Source organism: Scardinius erythrophthalmus (assembly GCF_964197995.2).
Source record: "Scardinius erythrophthalmus genome assembly, chromosome: 15".
NCBI lineage: Eukaryota > Metazoa > Chordata > Actinopteri > Cypriniformes > Leuciscidae > Scardinius > Scardinius erythrophthalmus.
Genome location: NC_138235.1, coordinates 26589785 through 26603661, shown reverse-complemented (window position 1 = coordinate 26603661; position 13877 = coordinate 26589785). Strand labels below are relative to the sequence as shown.

Here is a 13877-nt window from a genome sequence, read left to right as displayed (position 1 = left end):
AACGTACAGCCACCACTGTCAGCGAAATAAACAAGTTAAGCTAATGTCTTCTGAAAGCTATATACTTTTAAGAAGATGTTATTGTAGGGTGTTTTTACTGTAATAACTCTTATTATGGTTTTATAGTATTACTGGGCATCTGAAGACAAATATATATTCCACTAGCCAGCTATTGGGGAAAAAGGGAAGTGTGCCAGTGGAAAAAGTTTCTGTCAAACGGTGTATGGCTCCATCTTCTGTCAAACTCCATGCTACACAGCACTTCGCCAGACAACCGAAAATAACAGAATGAACTCTTAAACTCCGAAAATTATCATGTTTATTGGCTGTTTCCACAAACATAAATAATAAAGTGTTTAGATAATAAGATATGGCTACAATACTGGCATCAAACATAAGGCTTGAAACTTAGGCATTAATGTGCTCAGTAAGACAAAAAAATAAATTACATTTTCTATTCAGATATCCATACAAGGTACACAACATTAAAGATTAATGTCCATTTAAACTATTTTGGCAAATAACAATATACAACCATACATTGCGAATTTTATATTGGCCACTCAACTTTAAAAATGGTATGTAGTCAGGATGTAAAGAAGTATACTAAGCAACCTCACATCAGCTTAATATGTTGTAAACATACAACTATCTGATGTCTTATTAATAAAGCTTATCATGTAACTTATATGGACAAAGGTATTTTGTACAGAAAGTCAATTCAGTAAATTCAATGATGCACACTTGCGAAAAGTAAAAGAAACAAATTTAGAGCTGTTCAATCCACAAATCAAAAAGAAGCATGATAATTATTTTATTCTCTGTAGTATAGGATAAAATAATTCTCTGTACAGAGGTTTTTAAATTTAAAATTGTTTTTTCATTGTATTTAATTGACATGGGCGATTATCTCCAATGTACTAAATAATCTAAATAAATATAAATAATATTCCCTTCACCGTAAATTAAGGCAAGCATTATTTGAGATGTAATATAAAATTTGAGATGTAACATGAAATGATATAGGGCTGAAAACAACTATTTTAGACATTTCAGTGCTCACTGTATAACTGAAAACATATACAGAGACTGATTATATATTAAAACCTAGGGCTCCTTCTCAAAAGGATATTGTTTGGATGTTTGAATCAAGTTTTTAAAATGCAGGGTTACCAGGTTAAACCAAAGCAATGAGTCTATATCCAGCATCTAAGTGGCTGTCTGTACCAGATCTTTTAAACGGTCAGACTGATGCGGTGACCTCATCACACTGTGAATACATAGTTGGTCATGGCTAAACAAATGTTTCAAAAGAACCAGTTGCACATTGCCAGGAGGTCAGTAACAATAATAAAGCTGGGAACGCAGATGTCTGAAGGTGTCCTCTCCATGTGCGCCAGCTTGCTCTCCCTCAAACAGCATGGAGTCTGGCAGAATGACTCCCTCCAGAGGATCCGGCTGACAGAACTCCACCACAAACTCTTCCTCAGCCTCCAGTAGCATTCTGGACCAGGCAGACATGTCAAGTCTTCCAGCTACTCCTCCATATTCCTGAGGCAGCACAGATTGAGGAATGACTCGATGGAGAGAGGCCAAGTCTGAGCCATGCAGGACATACTGTTGGAGAAAGAGAGGCCCTTGTTTCTAGTATTATTATGCTAGACATGTATGTGTGTAAATACCAGGATAAGTAGCTAGTTACTTACCCTCTCTGCCATTTTCTCTTTAAGAAATGGCTTAATTATCGCAAAAATACCCTTGAAGATGCGTGGCTCATTTATAATGTTTACAGCCTTTATTCTGATTGGGAAGCCATCCTGAAACACAAAAGGTGCCGATCAGTGCTCATGCCGAAATCAATGACTTCATCGTAATGAATCACTTTTGCAATGTCTTACTTGAAGGATACCAACAACTTTCTTTGCCAAAAGTGGACCTGGATTAGAGGCTTGAGAGAGGCCAACTCCCCCATAATCCACCAGGATAACAATACCATTCACTTGGGTTTCCTCAGGCTGAATCAGCTTCTCTAATGTCAAATAAATAGCTCGAATGTTGTCCACAAATGGGTAATCATTAGGCTTCCATTTACCTAGGAAAGTGAAAGACAAAAAATGCTTTTTTTTTTTTGCTAACAGCAACATATTTATCAAAGTCAGCATCAAAGGAACATTGTAATAGCCTTTTCCTCTCTATTGTAACAAATATCCTAGACAAACGGCTTCTCGAACAAGAAAAAAAGTAGGGCAGGACTTCTGATTGGATCAATGGATTGTTGTGATCTAGCACTGGTGCACAAATCAGAGAGGAAATGAGAGAAAAGACAAAAATTAAACATCCCTTAACATTTAAGATAAAACATATCAGTTACAGTATTAATGCAAGGTGTGCACAAAATTAAAGCTTAATGTCCATCTAAACTATTTTGGCAAATGACAAAATATTTAAAAACAGATTGTGAATTTTGTATCGGCCACACAACTTATGTAGTCAAGACAAAGTATAATAAACATTGCAATATTCTATAAAAATAAAAATGGTCTTATATATTGTCTATATTGTTAAAACTACAGCCATGGCCAAAAACATTGATTTTTTACATACATTTTGTGTTTAGCAAAGTTTGCTGCCTCAGTTGTTGTGGTGTTGATTCACACTGTTTCTAGATTATTGAGCAGAGTGATCAGAGGCATTTTAAACTGCAAAAAGCTTCTTTGGCCAAAAAGAAACCCAAATTTCACTGTTTTTTTTGGCCCTGGCACAAAATGACCAGCTAACATCATTTCACTAATCATATCATCAGCACATGAGAAAGTGTGAATGAGTACAATTCAGTGTCATTCTGATTGGATTTAAGAGCAGACTGATGCGCAGCCATCATCACTTTGCATCAAAATGGCCTCACATGCAAGGAAATTGCTGCAAAGAATATTGCACCTGAAAGAACCATTTACCAGATCAAGAACTTCAAGGAGAGAGGTTCAAGTGCACTGAAGGCAGCTTCAGGACGTCCCAGAGTGACCCAACAAGCGCCAGGACTGTCTCTTACTGAGGAATCAGCTACGGAATCATGTTACCATTAGTATTGAGCTGCTCAATATTGGCAGCAGGTGGTGTGAGTAAATCTGCAAACACAGTGAGGCGAAGACTTTTGGACAACAGCCTGGTGTCATGAAGGGCAGCAAAGAAGCCACTTCTCTTCATGAAAAAGATCAAGGACAGACTGAAATTCTAGAGGAAGTATAAGGATTGGACAGAAGAAGACTGGTGCAAAGTTATCCTCTCTGATGAAGTCCCCTTCTGACTATTTGGGACATCTAGAAAATCGATTGTCCGGAGAAGAAAAGGTGAACGCTACCATGAGTTCTGTGTCGTGCCAACAGTGAAGCATCCTGAGACCATCCATGAGTGGGGTATCATTTCAAACAAGGGAGAGGGCTTTCTCAAAATTCTGCCCCAAAACACAACCATGAATACAGAATGGTATAAAAACTTACTGCAAGAGCAACTTCTCCCAGCGATCCAGGAGCAATTTGGTGATGATCTGTGCATTTTCCAGCATGATGGAGCACCATGTCATGAGGCAAGAGTAATAATGAAGTGACTTGAAGATCATTGCATTGAAATTTTGGATCCGTGGCCAGGCAACTCCCTGGATCCCATAGAGAACCTGTGGTCAATCCTCAAAAGGCAAGTGGACAAGCAGAAGTCCACAAATTGGATCAACTCTGAGCACTAATAAGGCAAGAATGCATCGCCATCAGTTAGGATTTGGACCAGAAGCTGATATCCAGCATGCCCTAGCAAATTGCAGAGATTATGAAGAAGGGTCAGCACTGTAAATATTGACTCTTTGCATATATTGAATGTTTTTGCAAATAAAAGTCTTTAAAACTTATGAAATACTTATAATTGTTTTCCAGTATACCACTAGCCTGGGTATCCACATGCTGCCTTGCGCAGCGCGATTTTCACGCTGCTAGGCAGCCTGGACACTATGGACCAGAGTTTCCCCTCAAAAAGGGAACCAATCACAGAACGGGGAGGGAGCAGCAAGACGATGACGACGTCAATGCGACACACCGAAGCAGTTTGTTTATATCTATGGATCCAACATGGCATCAGACGCGAAGTTACCTTTCGATGCAGCCTTAGATAGTGTTCTAAGTAGTTTAGAATGCAAGTTTATTTCGTCTTCTTCCTCGTCGAATTTCTGTCGCTCTACATACGTCATCTGGTATAATTGAAACGATTGGCTATGAGCTACGTACAGGCGCATTTGATAGACATTCGTAGCGCCCAATAAACGGCTCTGGGCATTCGTAAACCACGCCTCAAATACGAGAAAATTAACATGTGGTTCCCAGAGCACGTCTCAATGAGACGAGGTCTGACGTTAGCCAGGCTAGTATACCACAGAAACATGTGAAAAAAGAATCAACAAACAAATACTGAAGCAGCAAACACAAACTTAGTCACATAATACTTTTGGCCATGGCTGTATAAGCAGAAGCCTTCATCAGTTAAATTATTACCTGGCCGTAAACACAGTATGTAGCGTCCATGAGGGTCTGGTCTGGGAAGGACAGTGAGAAAACCCAGATCTAGGACGTGCTTGACTGTAGAGGGCTTCAGGTCCTGAAACACCTCAGGCCAGGCTTTCCGGTTGGCATGATAATTCATGAGAAGCTGAAGGGCCCGGTCATAATCAAACTTTCTGGCCCTGAGGAAGCGCAGCAGAAATGCATCGTCTAACCGTGTCCTCAGATTAGGGTGGTCTTTTAGTACCATATCTCGCAATGCCTGGACATCCCGGAGCCTCCATTCAGGCTTCTCCTGGAGCTCTTCCCGAGCCTTGGCCACCAGCTCAGGAGTAAGGGTGCAGGCATAGATGGGTGGAGGAGGAGCTGGGAAGCCTACACCTGCCACCGTTTCCCTTGGAGGGCCGAGATCAATGTGACCATTTTGGTCTGCCATGGACTATTAAATATGGACACATGTAAATGACAGACATAGAGCAGTTTATGGATAAGTTTTCATTTAGAAAATACAATCAAGCACTATATATGGGTCATTCTTTAGAAGTAGTGCAAATTCAGGTTTGTATGAGGCGGACGTTTATCTTATCCTTCACCAAATGTATTCTATATTTGTATTGCATTGTATTTGAAACTACATTAGATGTAAAGCTATTTAAGAACTATTTTCTATTCCCTATTATATTTCAATATAATATAATATATACATCTAGTGTAAAGATCAATCTTTCTTTTTTGGGTGACCATTAAAAAAGTAATCATGGTATTATTTCCAATACATAGCAAGTCCTTTTATGAGAAACAGCTGTAGTTGGATTTATATGTTTAAACATAACTGTACTATCATATGCACAAGAAAAATAAATAAATAACAGACCCATAGCTAAACACAATGAGATTCTTTCTAACGCTCATGAAGCACTGCAATTAAATATATGAAAGCCAGGAATAATACTTTAAAATTCTGAAAGGGGAAATTTGACGTGATAGTTTCATGTTTTTAAGCGTTGAAGAGGTGATGCTCTTCACAAACAGAACAGAAATCAAAACAGTGAACATTACCAACCTGCCAAATATATCCGCATTCAGTTCCGTGTAGAGGAAAAAGCCGTTCTACCATTGGTCACGCTCTATCATGTGATGCACGACGCCCTTTCCCCATTAAAGCCGAAGTGTGTCATTTATTCGATGTAAAACATTGAGATATATCAGTTTAATATTCAGATTATAGGTAAGAAATCAGCAGTCTGAGTCAACCCAACATGTAAACAATGTGACTCTATCGCTATCAAAGCATTGCTCGGTTTGTTCTAGTTTGAGGAGACGTCACTACACCGGCTCACCCAATGGCGTGAGACTGGGGGCGGGACTATGGATTTTTTTGGCCAATGACAGCAGACAGAGCGAGTTTTTCGGCGTTCGGGCGCGTTTTTTGCAAAAAGCTAAATTGACAACAATTCACTCTTTCCTAGTTAGGTGGCATAATTGCAATTATGACTTGCTCTTTGTTATAAAACATGTACTTTTTATATCTTTCATATACAGTAGGCTACATTTTGTTACAATCTGTCACATTTTAGTAGCCTTGGTGTTTGAAACAGTTACGAAAAAGATTTTTGAATTATATCTTAAACACTACTTGATACCAGGTTTATTGAATTATAGATGTGATTAACGTGGTCCATTCAGTAATTGGCACATCTGGTTATATCTTTCCCTGACAGAGATTTCTTAAGAGAAATTATCAGTAAAGGCGTCTGCTTTATGAATTGTTTTATTGTCTTTTATCAGTGTTGAGCAGCACACACCCCCAGCACTAAAAATCCTTGACCATGCTCTGCCACGTACACTCACTTTTATCATCTTGTTTTGAAGCAGGTTTTACAGCTGGAGATGATTATGAGCCTTAAAAGTTCCTCTGGAAATCTTTTGCTATTAAATATGGTTTGTCATTTGGAAAGAGATGGACATGCATGATCACAATTCAACTGCCTGCTGAAAAAAAAAAAAAAAACCTTAAACAAGTCTACTGATTTTGCTGGTCAACCAGCTGGTCTATAAATCCAGGCAAGCAAACCATTTTAGAATGGTTTAAGTTGTTTTTTCCAGAAGGCTATATCAAAATATGTCTTGCGAATAAAAAAGCTTATTGAAATGTTTTTTCAGACCACCCTCTGAAATTATGGTATGCTGTTTATCCATGTACGTTATTATAGCAGCTTCTGTGACCTAAAGATAAGAGCAAAAATGAACAGCAGCACACTTTTATGTAAAAATATAGCCTTGACATTTATTATCTGTTCACATTAAAAGTTTGTAATTACCCTTCTCACTGAAGGCAGTAATTGTAAATTGGCAGTAAATGACCAATTTTTAAAACAACAAATGAGTGTGACATTTTCTCCTGAAATGTACTGTATGCATACAGTACATACACATCACTAACTAGTCACAGTTAAGGGGTTGTTCAGGAGACAAAAATGTTTTTGTTTTTTTAAAATCCTAAAATCATGACTTAGAATAGACTAAATCCATTTATGAAAAAAGGAAATCATTATATTTACAATTTAAGTATGGCACATACAGAAAAATATGAAATGCACATACTCTTAGCATACATAAAATAATTACCAGCATTTTGGTAAATAACAATATTTCCAAGGCACAATATGTTATGTATTCTATCAGGCTACTGTAAAAGTACTATAAGAGCCAGTCATTTGTAGCAAGATGTTAAAATACTGTACAATAAAACAAACTCTGATCACATTTAGGCCTGCTGTAACATTTATGGAACTCAAACTCATTGAAAGGAGAAGAAAACTTGCATAGCCTTTGTATTATATGGTCCTTTCTGACTCTTCGAATGTTGTTGTGACCCCTTGGGTTGTATAAATATGCACCACTAGTTTGTTTTAAACATACATACAGCAAACAGATGAGATGGGATTAACACATACATTTAAAGTGTGATTGTTGCACACCGTCAAACTCAATTATTTTGGTTTAAAGTTCTTAAAATGGGAAAATCTGAAACATTTCAGTGTCTTTACTAAAAACCTTAAATTTAACAGCTTGTGAATATAAATCAGTTTTACTGTGTCCAAATGTTTATGAGAATGAATTGTCACGCTTAGTACAGCCTACTAAAAGTACCATGTTTTTTTTTTTAAAAAAAAGCTTTGTTTCTCTAGAGCACTCAGATGGCCTCTTGTTTAGTGATGGTAGATTGAGGGATAGAGCTTGGCTGCTTGGGAACTGTGGCTATAACCCCAGGTGCCATTTTGTAGAGATCAGAACCTGAGGCTGTGGGGGGAGATGGGATTGGAGTTTCCGGAGTGGCTGTTTGGAAAAAGAGCAAGAGGATACATTAGCTCAGGGGTCCGTATGGGGGTATTATGGAACCTTAAATAGACATAATTTGCACAGCATGATAACATGTGAAAAAAAGAAACCACTGGTTGACACGAAATAAGCACGCTTATGAAATTTCTGAAGGCATTAGGGTTGGAAAGAATTACAGTAGCCTTCTTTGACAAAATAAGCCAGATTAGTTTCTACGATTCTGGCAGGGATTACTCCAACAAGCCTGTTTGTCCATACCTGATTCTCACATTTTAAGGACCTGTATTCTCTGTTAGATCTTTATTCATAACAAATGTTCATTAATTCACTTCAAGAAGATACAGTTACTTACACATCTGGCCATTGTGAATCGAAGTGGCCATGTTGGTGGTAACTATGACATTGCTACTGAGGTGCTCCTGCACCAGATGTGGGTGTAAAGAGTGATGGGAATGAGGAGCTTCATTAGCTGAACCTGACAGGAAAAGAGGGTCATTAAATCTCGGATTGGGAAGATAATTTTCAAGTCTGAATCAAAGAACTTGTTTTTTCAGTCAAAAGGTCTACATGTTAAGAATCCAGTATGTATATGCTGCCTTTTTTTATCTCAGTTTTCAAGATTATAACAAGCTGTTCTTGTTGTTCCCAGATGTTTCATGAGGCATCCCAGATAGTGCAAAGTTAAAGGTCATTTACAGAACAAAAGTGCAGTGCCACAGTTGTCCGATAACCATGAATTTTCACTTCTACAACTTCTTTCTTTTCATTAACAGAGATCAGTTACCTCCTAGAAGCATCTCTTGTAGCAGGTTGTCTATCTTCGCCATCCCAAACAATTTAACAAACTGGATTTGCTCGATCATTTGCCAGGTGATACTCTGTAGCGTCGGCAACAGGAGAAGCAGCTCGCCGAACCGTCCCCGTGAGTCATACTGACGATCATTGATGTAGTCCTCCAAACTAACTTGCACTTGATATCGCATACGTTTGATCTTGCTTGGGTCGCTTAAACCTTTGGCATCTACATGATTAGAGAGAGACCATCACATTAGATGTGTTTGAAAACTCACTTGACAATCTGTTGTGCTTTGTCTCTTTTTAGGACAATTTGTTGTATACCTGGATCAAAAAATACAATGGCCTTCAAGCAGGCATATTCATTGTCATCGATCTGGAGATCTTGGAAGGGAAGGACTAATTCGTCAAGGATCCTTATAGCCACACGGCTCACCTCCAATTCTGGGCAGTTTCGAGGAACTATATAATCATTACCTGCGAGAAACAAGGAAACTTGCGAGGTAAAATTCTGCCCTCCAGAAGACAGCAGTCATATCCACACTACAATTGTGTTTTGCTTTTTTACTTACCTAATAGTAAAATATCCTTATACAGCATGGAGCGTTTGGCAGCTCCTAGTAAGAGATGCTCACCAGCGTGAGCTCGCAGTAAAGCCACCTGAGACAAATGAACATGCATTTGTTTGGTTAGAGTCCTTTTTATGACCATAATAACATTATTTTCACTTGAGATTTAACGCATCTGGGGTAAAATAAGGTCTTCGTGACCATAAATACATGTGTGTTTTCACGTGCGTGTTAGTGTGAGAAGATGCAGTTTGAGACGGTCTCACCCACAGCTAAAACACTGATCCTTTACCATGCCTCAGTGCTCAGCATGTTAATGATTCTAAATGTCTCAAGAAGAGATGTAACTTTCAAACCAGCTCATCATATTCTAACCTGAGCCATCTGAATACATTAACCACCAACAATAAAGATCTCTGAACTTTTTTTCCAACTAAGACAAAAATTTGAATCAATTCACACCATTATCCATGAAATATATATCGTGGGAGCATATTTTTAGCTAAATAAGAGGTGTCTATCCTACCTGATCATCCAGGGGGAGGTCACAGAATGCAGGGATGTATTTGGCCCATTCCACCAGCACCAGCAGCTGCTGTTTCATTGACTCGCACACATCAGTTATAGTGGCTACCTTCTTCGTTCTGATGTCACCGTTCATGATAGGACCTGGTGATGAGATCTACATAATAGTTTTTAATTATTAATTTATACAATTATTATTTATGTTTATTAAATACAATACTACATATAGTAATCATTTATATGTATAATTATGTTTTAAATATAAATCCCATTATAAATACAAAATATATAATAGCAACACCCAGTAATATTGACTGTTTCTGAACAGGTTTCCTAAACAATCCCCTGGTCTACTATTGGTCAGATAGTCCCCAAACTTATACCATTGGTTGAGCCAGTGTTGCTATGCGGTTCTGATTGGGATGCTCAAACAAATAGAGCAATGTTGTGCCGCACAGTCAGTGATGCCAAATGCGTGGTTTTCCCACGAAATTGGGACACTTTTACACTGTTGCTGCTGGTTGTTTTTTTATTTTTACCCTTTGGAATGTGATTTTTACCCGCCAGAATCCAATTTTTATCAGGGTTTTGGCCGTGATTCTGGGGGGGTGGGGGGGTTTAGCATAGCAATTGGGCTGATTTACACTTTTCAGAAGAATCAACCTGCAGATGTCTCATTCCTAGTCTCTGCATATTAAACTGGGTTAAGAGAACATATTTTACACAATTAACCTTTAATATTTCTCAACATTTGCTAATAGAGTATTTCAATTTGAATTACACTACGTACCTGTCTAGAAAGGACATCGGCCTGAATGAGTGCGTTTATGGAGGGTAAGCTGCTGTCTTCATAGCTGGATCTTCTGGTGCTAATCCTGTCTCTTTCATTCTGCACAGCTGAAAGGAACACTTTCAATCAGCAAATTAAAGTTGCATTCATTAAAAAAAAAAAAAACACAGAGAAGGTTTATTTTACCAATATGGATGTTATACAGACAAAAACAGCTCTTGGTAAACCACTGAAACATACTCTTTGGTTATCAGTTGCAGTGAATGCCACCCAGTTCCGACAACCAATCGAGATAGCAGAGATGAGGGATATTAGCTGACTTTGTGAGAGGGGGGAGTCCTCAAGGTTGCGCTTTTTTATCAGTGTGCGGTTATGATGGCTCTAAACTGTTTGTTCAGCATAAACCAGACATAGACCTCAGTGCATTTTTGAGTGAACATTAACAAAATGTCTCTCGCTAACTCTCTCCCTGCTGTTGCAACATCTCCCATTTGCGCCACCTCATTCCCTAACCTTACAAACAGGGCAGTCACGTTTAATCTGTTTTTTTATTTCTTTGGTAGCATTATGTGAATGTAATCTCACAGCATGAGCAAGTACCTTCCTTCTTCATCCCAGCTCGAAAACATTTCTTTAGTCTGCAGTACCGGCACTGATTTCTCTTGTCTTTGTCCACTATGCACTGTCTGTTGAACCTGTACAGAAGCATAAAAAGTCATTTGACACATTGGATGGAAAATTATATATGCAAAATTTAGTCAAGGAGGTTGTTTTTTTCTAACCTGCAGGAGTACATGTGGTTTTTGCGTACACTGCGTCTGAAAAAACCCTTGCATCCGTCACAGCTGGAGGCTCCGTAGTGCTTTCCTGTGGCCCGGTCCCCACAGATGGCACATAGGGTGCCCACCCCTAAGTGGTTGGCAGCATTCATGCTGGCACTCTCAGCTGGTGAGGAGTCTGAAATCATAGGGGATATTGAATTTAGTGTCACAAGTATGCTTTTTTTTTTTTTTTTCAAATCATGCAACAAAAACAGTGTGAGAAAGCAGAGCTGCTGAAAACCCCAGACTCAAAATAAATAAAATATATGAAATATTTCTTTTTCTGAATGGGGCTTAAATATCTGGGTTACAGATTGAACCAGTCAGACTCCTGATTCCAGACCAATCAAAGTTAAAGTAAATAGGGAAAAGGTCATGGGGTGAAAAGCACTCCCAAAAAGACATTTTTACAGTTAAACCAATAGGCAGTGAATCATCATCAAGAACATGTGCTGGAAAGGACTGTTTGCTAAGTAATCCAGAAGTGATTAGGACTAAACCTGTACAAAAGCTACAACAAGATCATGTTATATTATATAAACTCTTATTAGTGTTCTTGATGACCTACAACAAATTCAACAGAAAATGTCAATTGAACAGAAATTCTAGAAAACACATTTTATATATATATTCCCCTCTCTCTTCTCCCCATTACTGTCTCATTTACACTATCCTATAAAAGGCGAAAAATATAGCTTAAAAAATGATTATGAAGAAAATGATTGATGTAAAAGATGTGTGAGTTGTTAAGTGTTCATTTTTAGGTTAGAGGTAATCAGAGATAATTACATTAAAACCCCAGCAGTGATCAAAGGCAAAATGTGGTTAAATGACTCATCAGTGTGAGTGATTATGTGATGATTATCTAAATGGAAAACAAAATTTGTGAACTGCTTAAAAATAAATGGGATTAAAAATGTTACAATAAAAAATGTATAATGTGTGATGGAAAAAATGGCTATATTTCATTATTTTAAAAAACATTTTAATAATAATTCAAATAATTTGATATACTCTATTGAATAAATAACCTCAACAATAAATGCCAATGTAACAGTCAAAAAATATCCTACCTACTCAAAATGTAAACATTTTATAAATTAGACACTTACTACTTCATTAAAACTTTAGATATAACTTTACCATAGATATTAGATTACTTTGTCAGGTCATGTTGACAGTGGTTGAATATCAATTTGTTGCACAAAACCTAGACATGGGAGACTTCGCTGCAAAACATTTACATGACACCCCCTTTGCTCAGTAATCATTCATCCTGGTGTCAAACTTCTTCTTGAAATACTATCCAAACAAGTCATTTTATCCCAAGCCAACTGTATGAGAACAAGCAAGAGGAGATGAATGAACCTCTTCTCCTTATAGAGTACCATGTCTGCAGGACAGAGCATGTTGTGCTTCGTATCTTCTCCTGAAAAATGCATTTCGAATGGGCTTTTATAATCAGTATTGGGTGTTCTGTGCAAAAGGTTACAAACTTACCAATTGGCACTTAACTATAACCCTATCAACCCTGTTAAACATCTGCCTCCCACGCTTGACCATATACTATAAAGTAGTCTAAGTCACTAAAGGTCTCAAAGTTCACTGCAGGGTCTGAGCAGATGACTCACCTGTGCTCATCGCAAGCACTTGCATGTTCTCAAACTCCAGGGTGGTGTAGGCTGGATCCAAGGCCTCGCTATAGTCTGCCATCTCCATGTCTACTAGTGGTTTGGACAAACGCATTCTCAACTACCTGATGCTGGGGGAAAGACTTGTCCTCTCTACAGCATTTGGACACCCCCTCATAGGCCAAGCCCCTCCTCTCGGAGGGGTAGACACCTCTGAGTGACAGGGGCCATGTCCTCAAGGGCAAAGATGAGGCTTGCTGTGATTGACAGTCCGGGCCTCCTCCCAGAGCACGGCCCCGCTCTGTAGTGGGATGGCCCTTGTGTTAATGATTGAAGTGCTAAATCAGAGTTGTTGTTTTTTTTCAGAGACGGAGACAAACAGGGGGTTTTACTGTCTTATTTTTTGTCTCAGTTGTCTCAAATTCATTACTAGACAAAATAGCCAGTCTCAGCACTTTACTTTCTATAGTTCTTGACACATTTTAGACAGTACGAAAAGATCACTCACATTCAACTCAAATGTATAAGATTGAGAGTAATGGTCCACATTTCAACGAGCAAATTACGTGTTTGCTAAATCTCTGTTAATTCTAGCACAATAAACAACAGCTATAACTCGCACCGAGTAAAAATTGCGGCCTTTATGTAAAAGAGCTCATTGTTCTGTTGAACATTCTAAATGTGCACGTGATGCACAACTCAGTTCCAGTTGCATCAAACTATGCAAACTAGCATTTGGTATTGTGAAAAATAACTTGGTAAATTTGCAGTAAAACAATGGCAGCTGTGGTTGCCAGAAGAAATGGTTAAACAAAAATGTGGTGATATTAATGTTTAATGCATTACAGTTTCATGCATTTTGG

General features: G+C 38.2%; 2 protein-coding genes across 2 annotated transcripts; both read right to left on the bottom strand.

The window, feature by feature from the left end:
* Positions 1 to 302: 302 nt before the first annotated feature.
* Positions 303 to 5925, bottom strand: ttpal (tocopherol (alpha) transfer protein-like). Its single transcript, XM_081387546.1, has 5 exons — positions 5605 to 5925; positions 4536 to 4980; positions 1899 to 2092; positions 1707 to 1817; positions 303 to 1617 (listed from the first exon to the last, which is right to left on the bottom strand). Exons 1-5 carry the CDS (start codon positions 5656 to 5658, stop codon positions 1339 to 1341), a joined length of 1083 nt encoding a protein of 360 aa, XP_081243672.1. The 5' UTR covers positions 5659 to 5925; the 3' UTR covers positions 303 to 1338.
* An 881-nt stretch (positions 5926 to 6806) lies between these two features.
* hnf4a (hepatocyte nuclear factor 4, alpha) lies at positions 6807 to 13147 on the bottom strand. Its single transcript, XM_081387507.1, has 10 exons — positions 13015 to 13147; positions 11345 to 11519; positions 11163 to 11257; positions 10563 to 10669; positions 9774 to 9929; positions 9251 to 9338; positions 9003 to 9155; positions 8668 to 8904; positions 8236 to 8358; positions 6807 to 7880 (listed from the first exon to the last, which is right to left on the bottom strand). The coding sequence occupies exons 1-10, from the start codon at positions 13127 to 13129 to the stop codon at positions 7738 to 7740; spliced, it is 1392 nt and encodes a 463-aa protein (XP_081243633.1). The 5' UTR covers positions 13130 to 13147; the 3' UTR covers positions 6807 to 7737.
* Between the last annotated feature and the right edge of the window lie 730 nt (positions 13148 to 13877).

Excerpts from the sequence above, each read along its gene's own strand:
- ttpal (XM_081387546.1), bottom strand. The coding sequence starts at position 5,658 with ATGGTAGAACGGCTTTTTCCTCTACACGGAACTGAATGCGGATATATT. Across the intron at positions 4,981-5,604 it reads AATGCGGATATATTTGGCAG|TCCATGGCAGACCAAAATGG; the intron begins GTTGGTAATGTT and ends CATATTTAATAG. Across the intron at positions 2,093-4,535 it reads CATACTGTGTTTACGGCCAG|GTAAATGGAAGCCTAATGAT; the intron begins GTAATAATTTAA and ends TCACTTTCCTAG.
- hnf4a (XM_081387507.1), bottom strand. The coding sequence starts at position 13,129 with ATGCGTTTGTCCAAACCACTAGTAGACATGGAGATGGCAGACTATAGC. Across the intron at positions 11,258-11,344 it reads AACCACATGTACTCCTGCAG|GTTCAACAGACAGTGCATAG; the intron begins GTTAGAAAAAAA and ends GCTTCTGTACAG. Across the intron at positions 9,930-10,562 it reads CCGATGTCCTTTCTAGACAG|ATCTCATCACCAGGTCCTAT; the intron begins GTACGTAGTGTA and ends ACTATTATGTAG.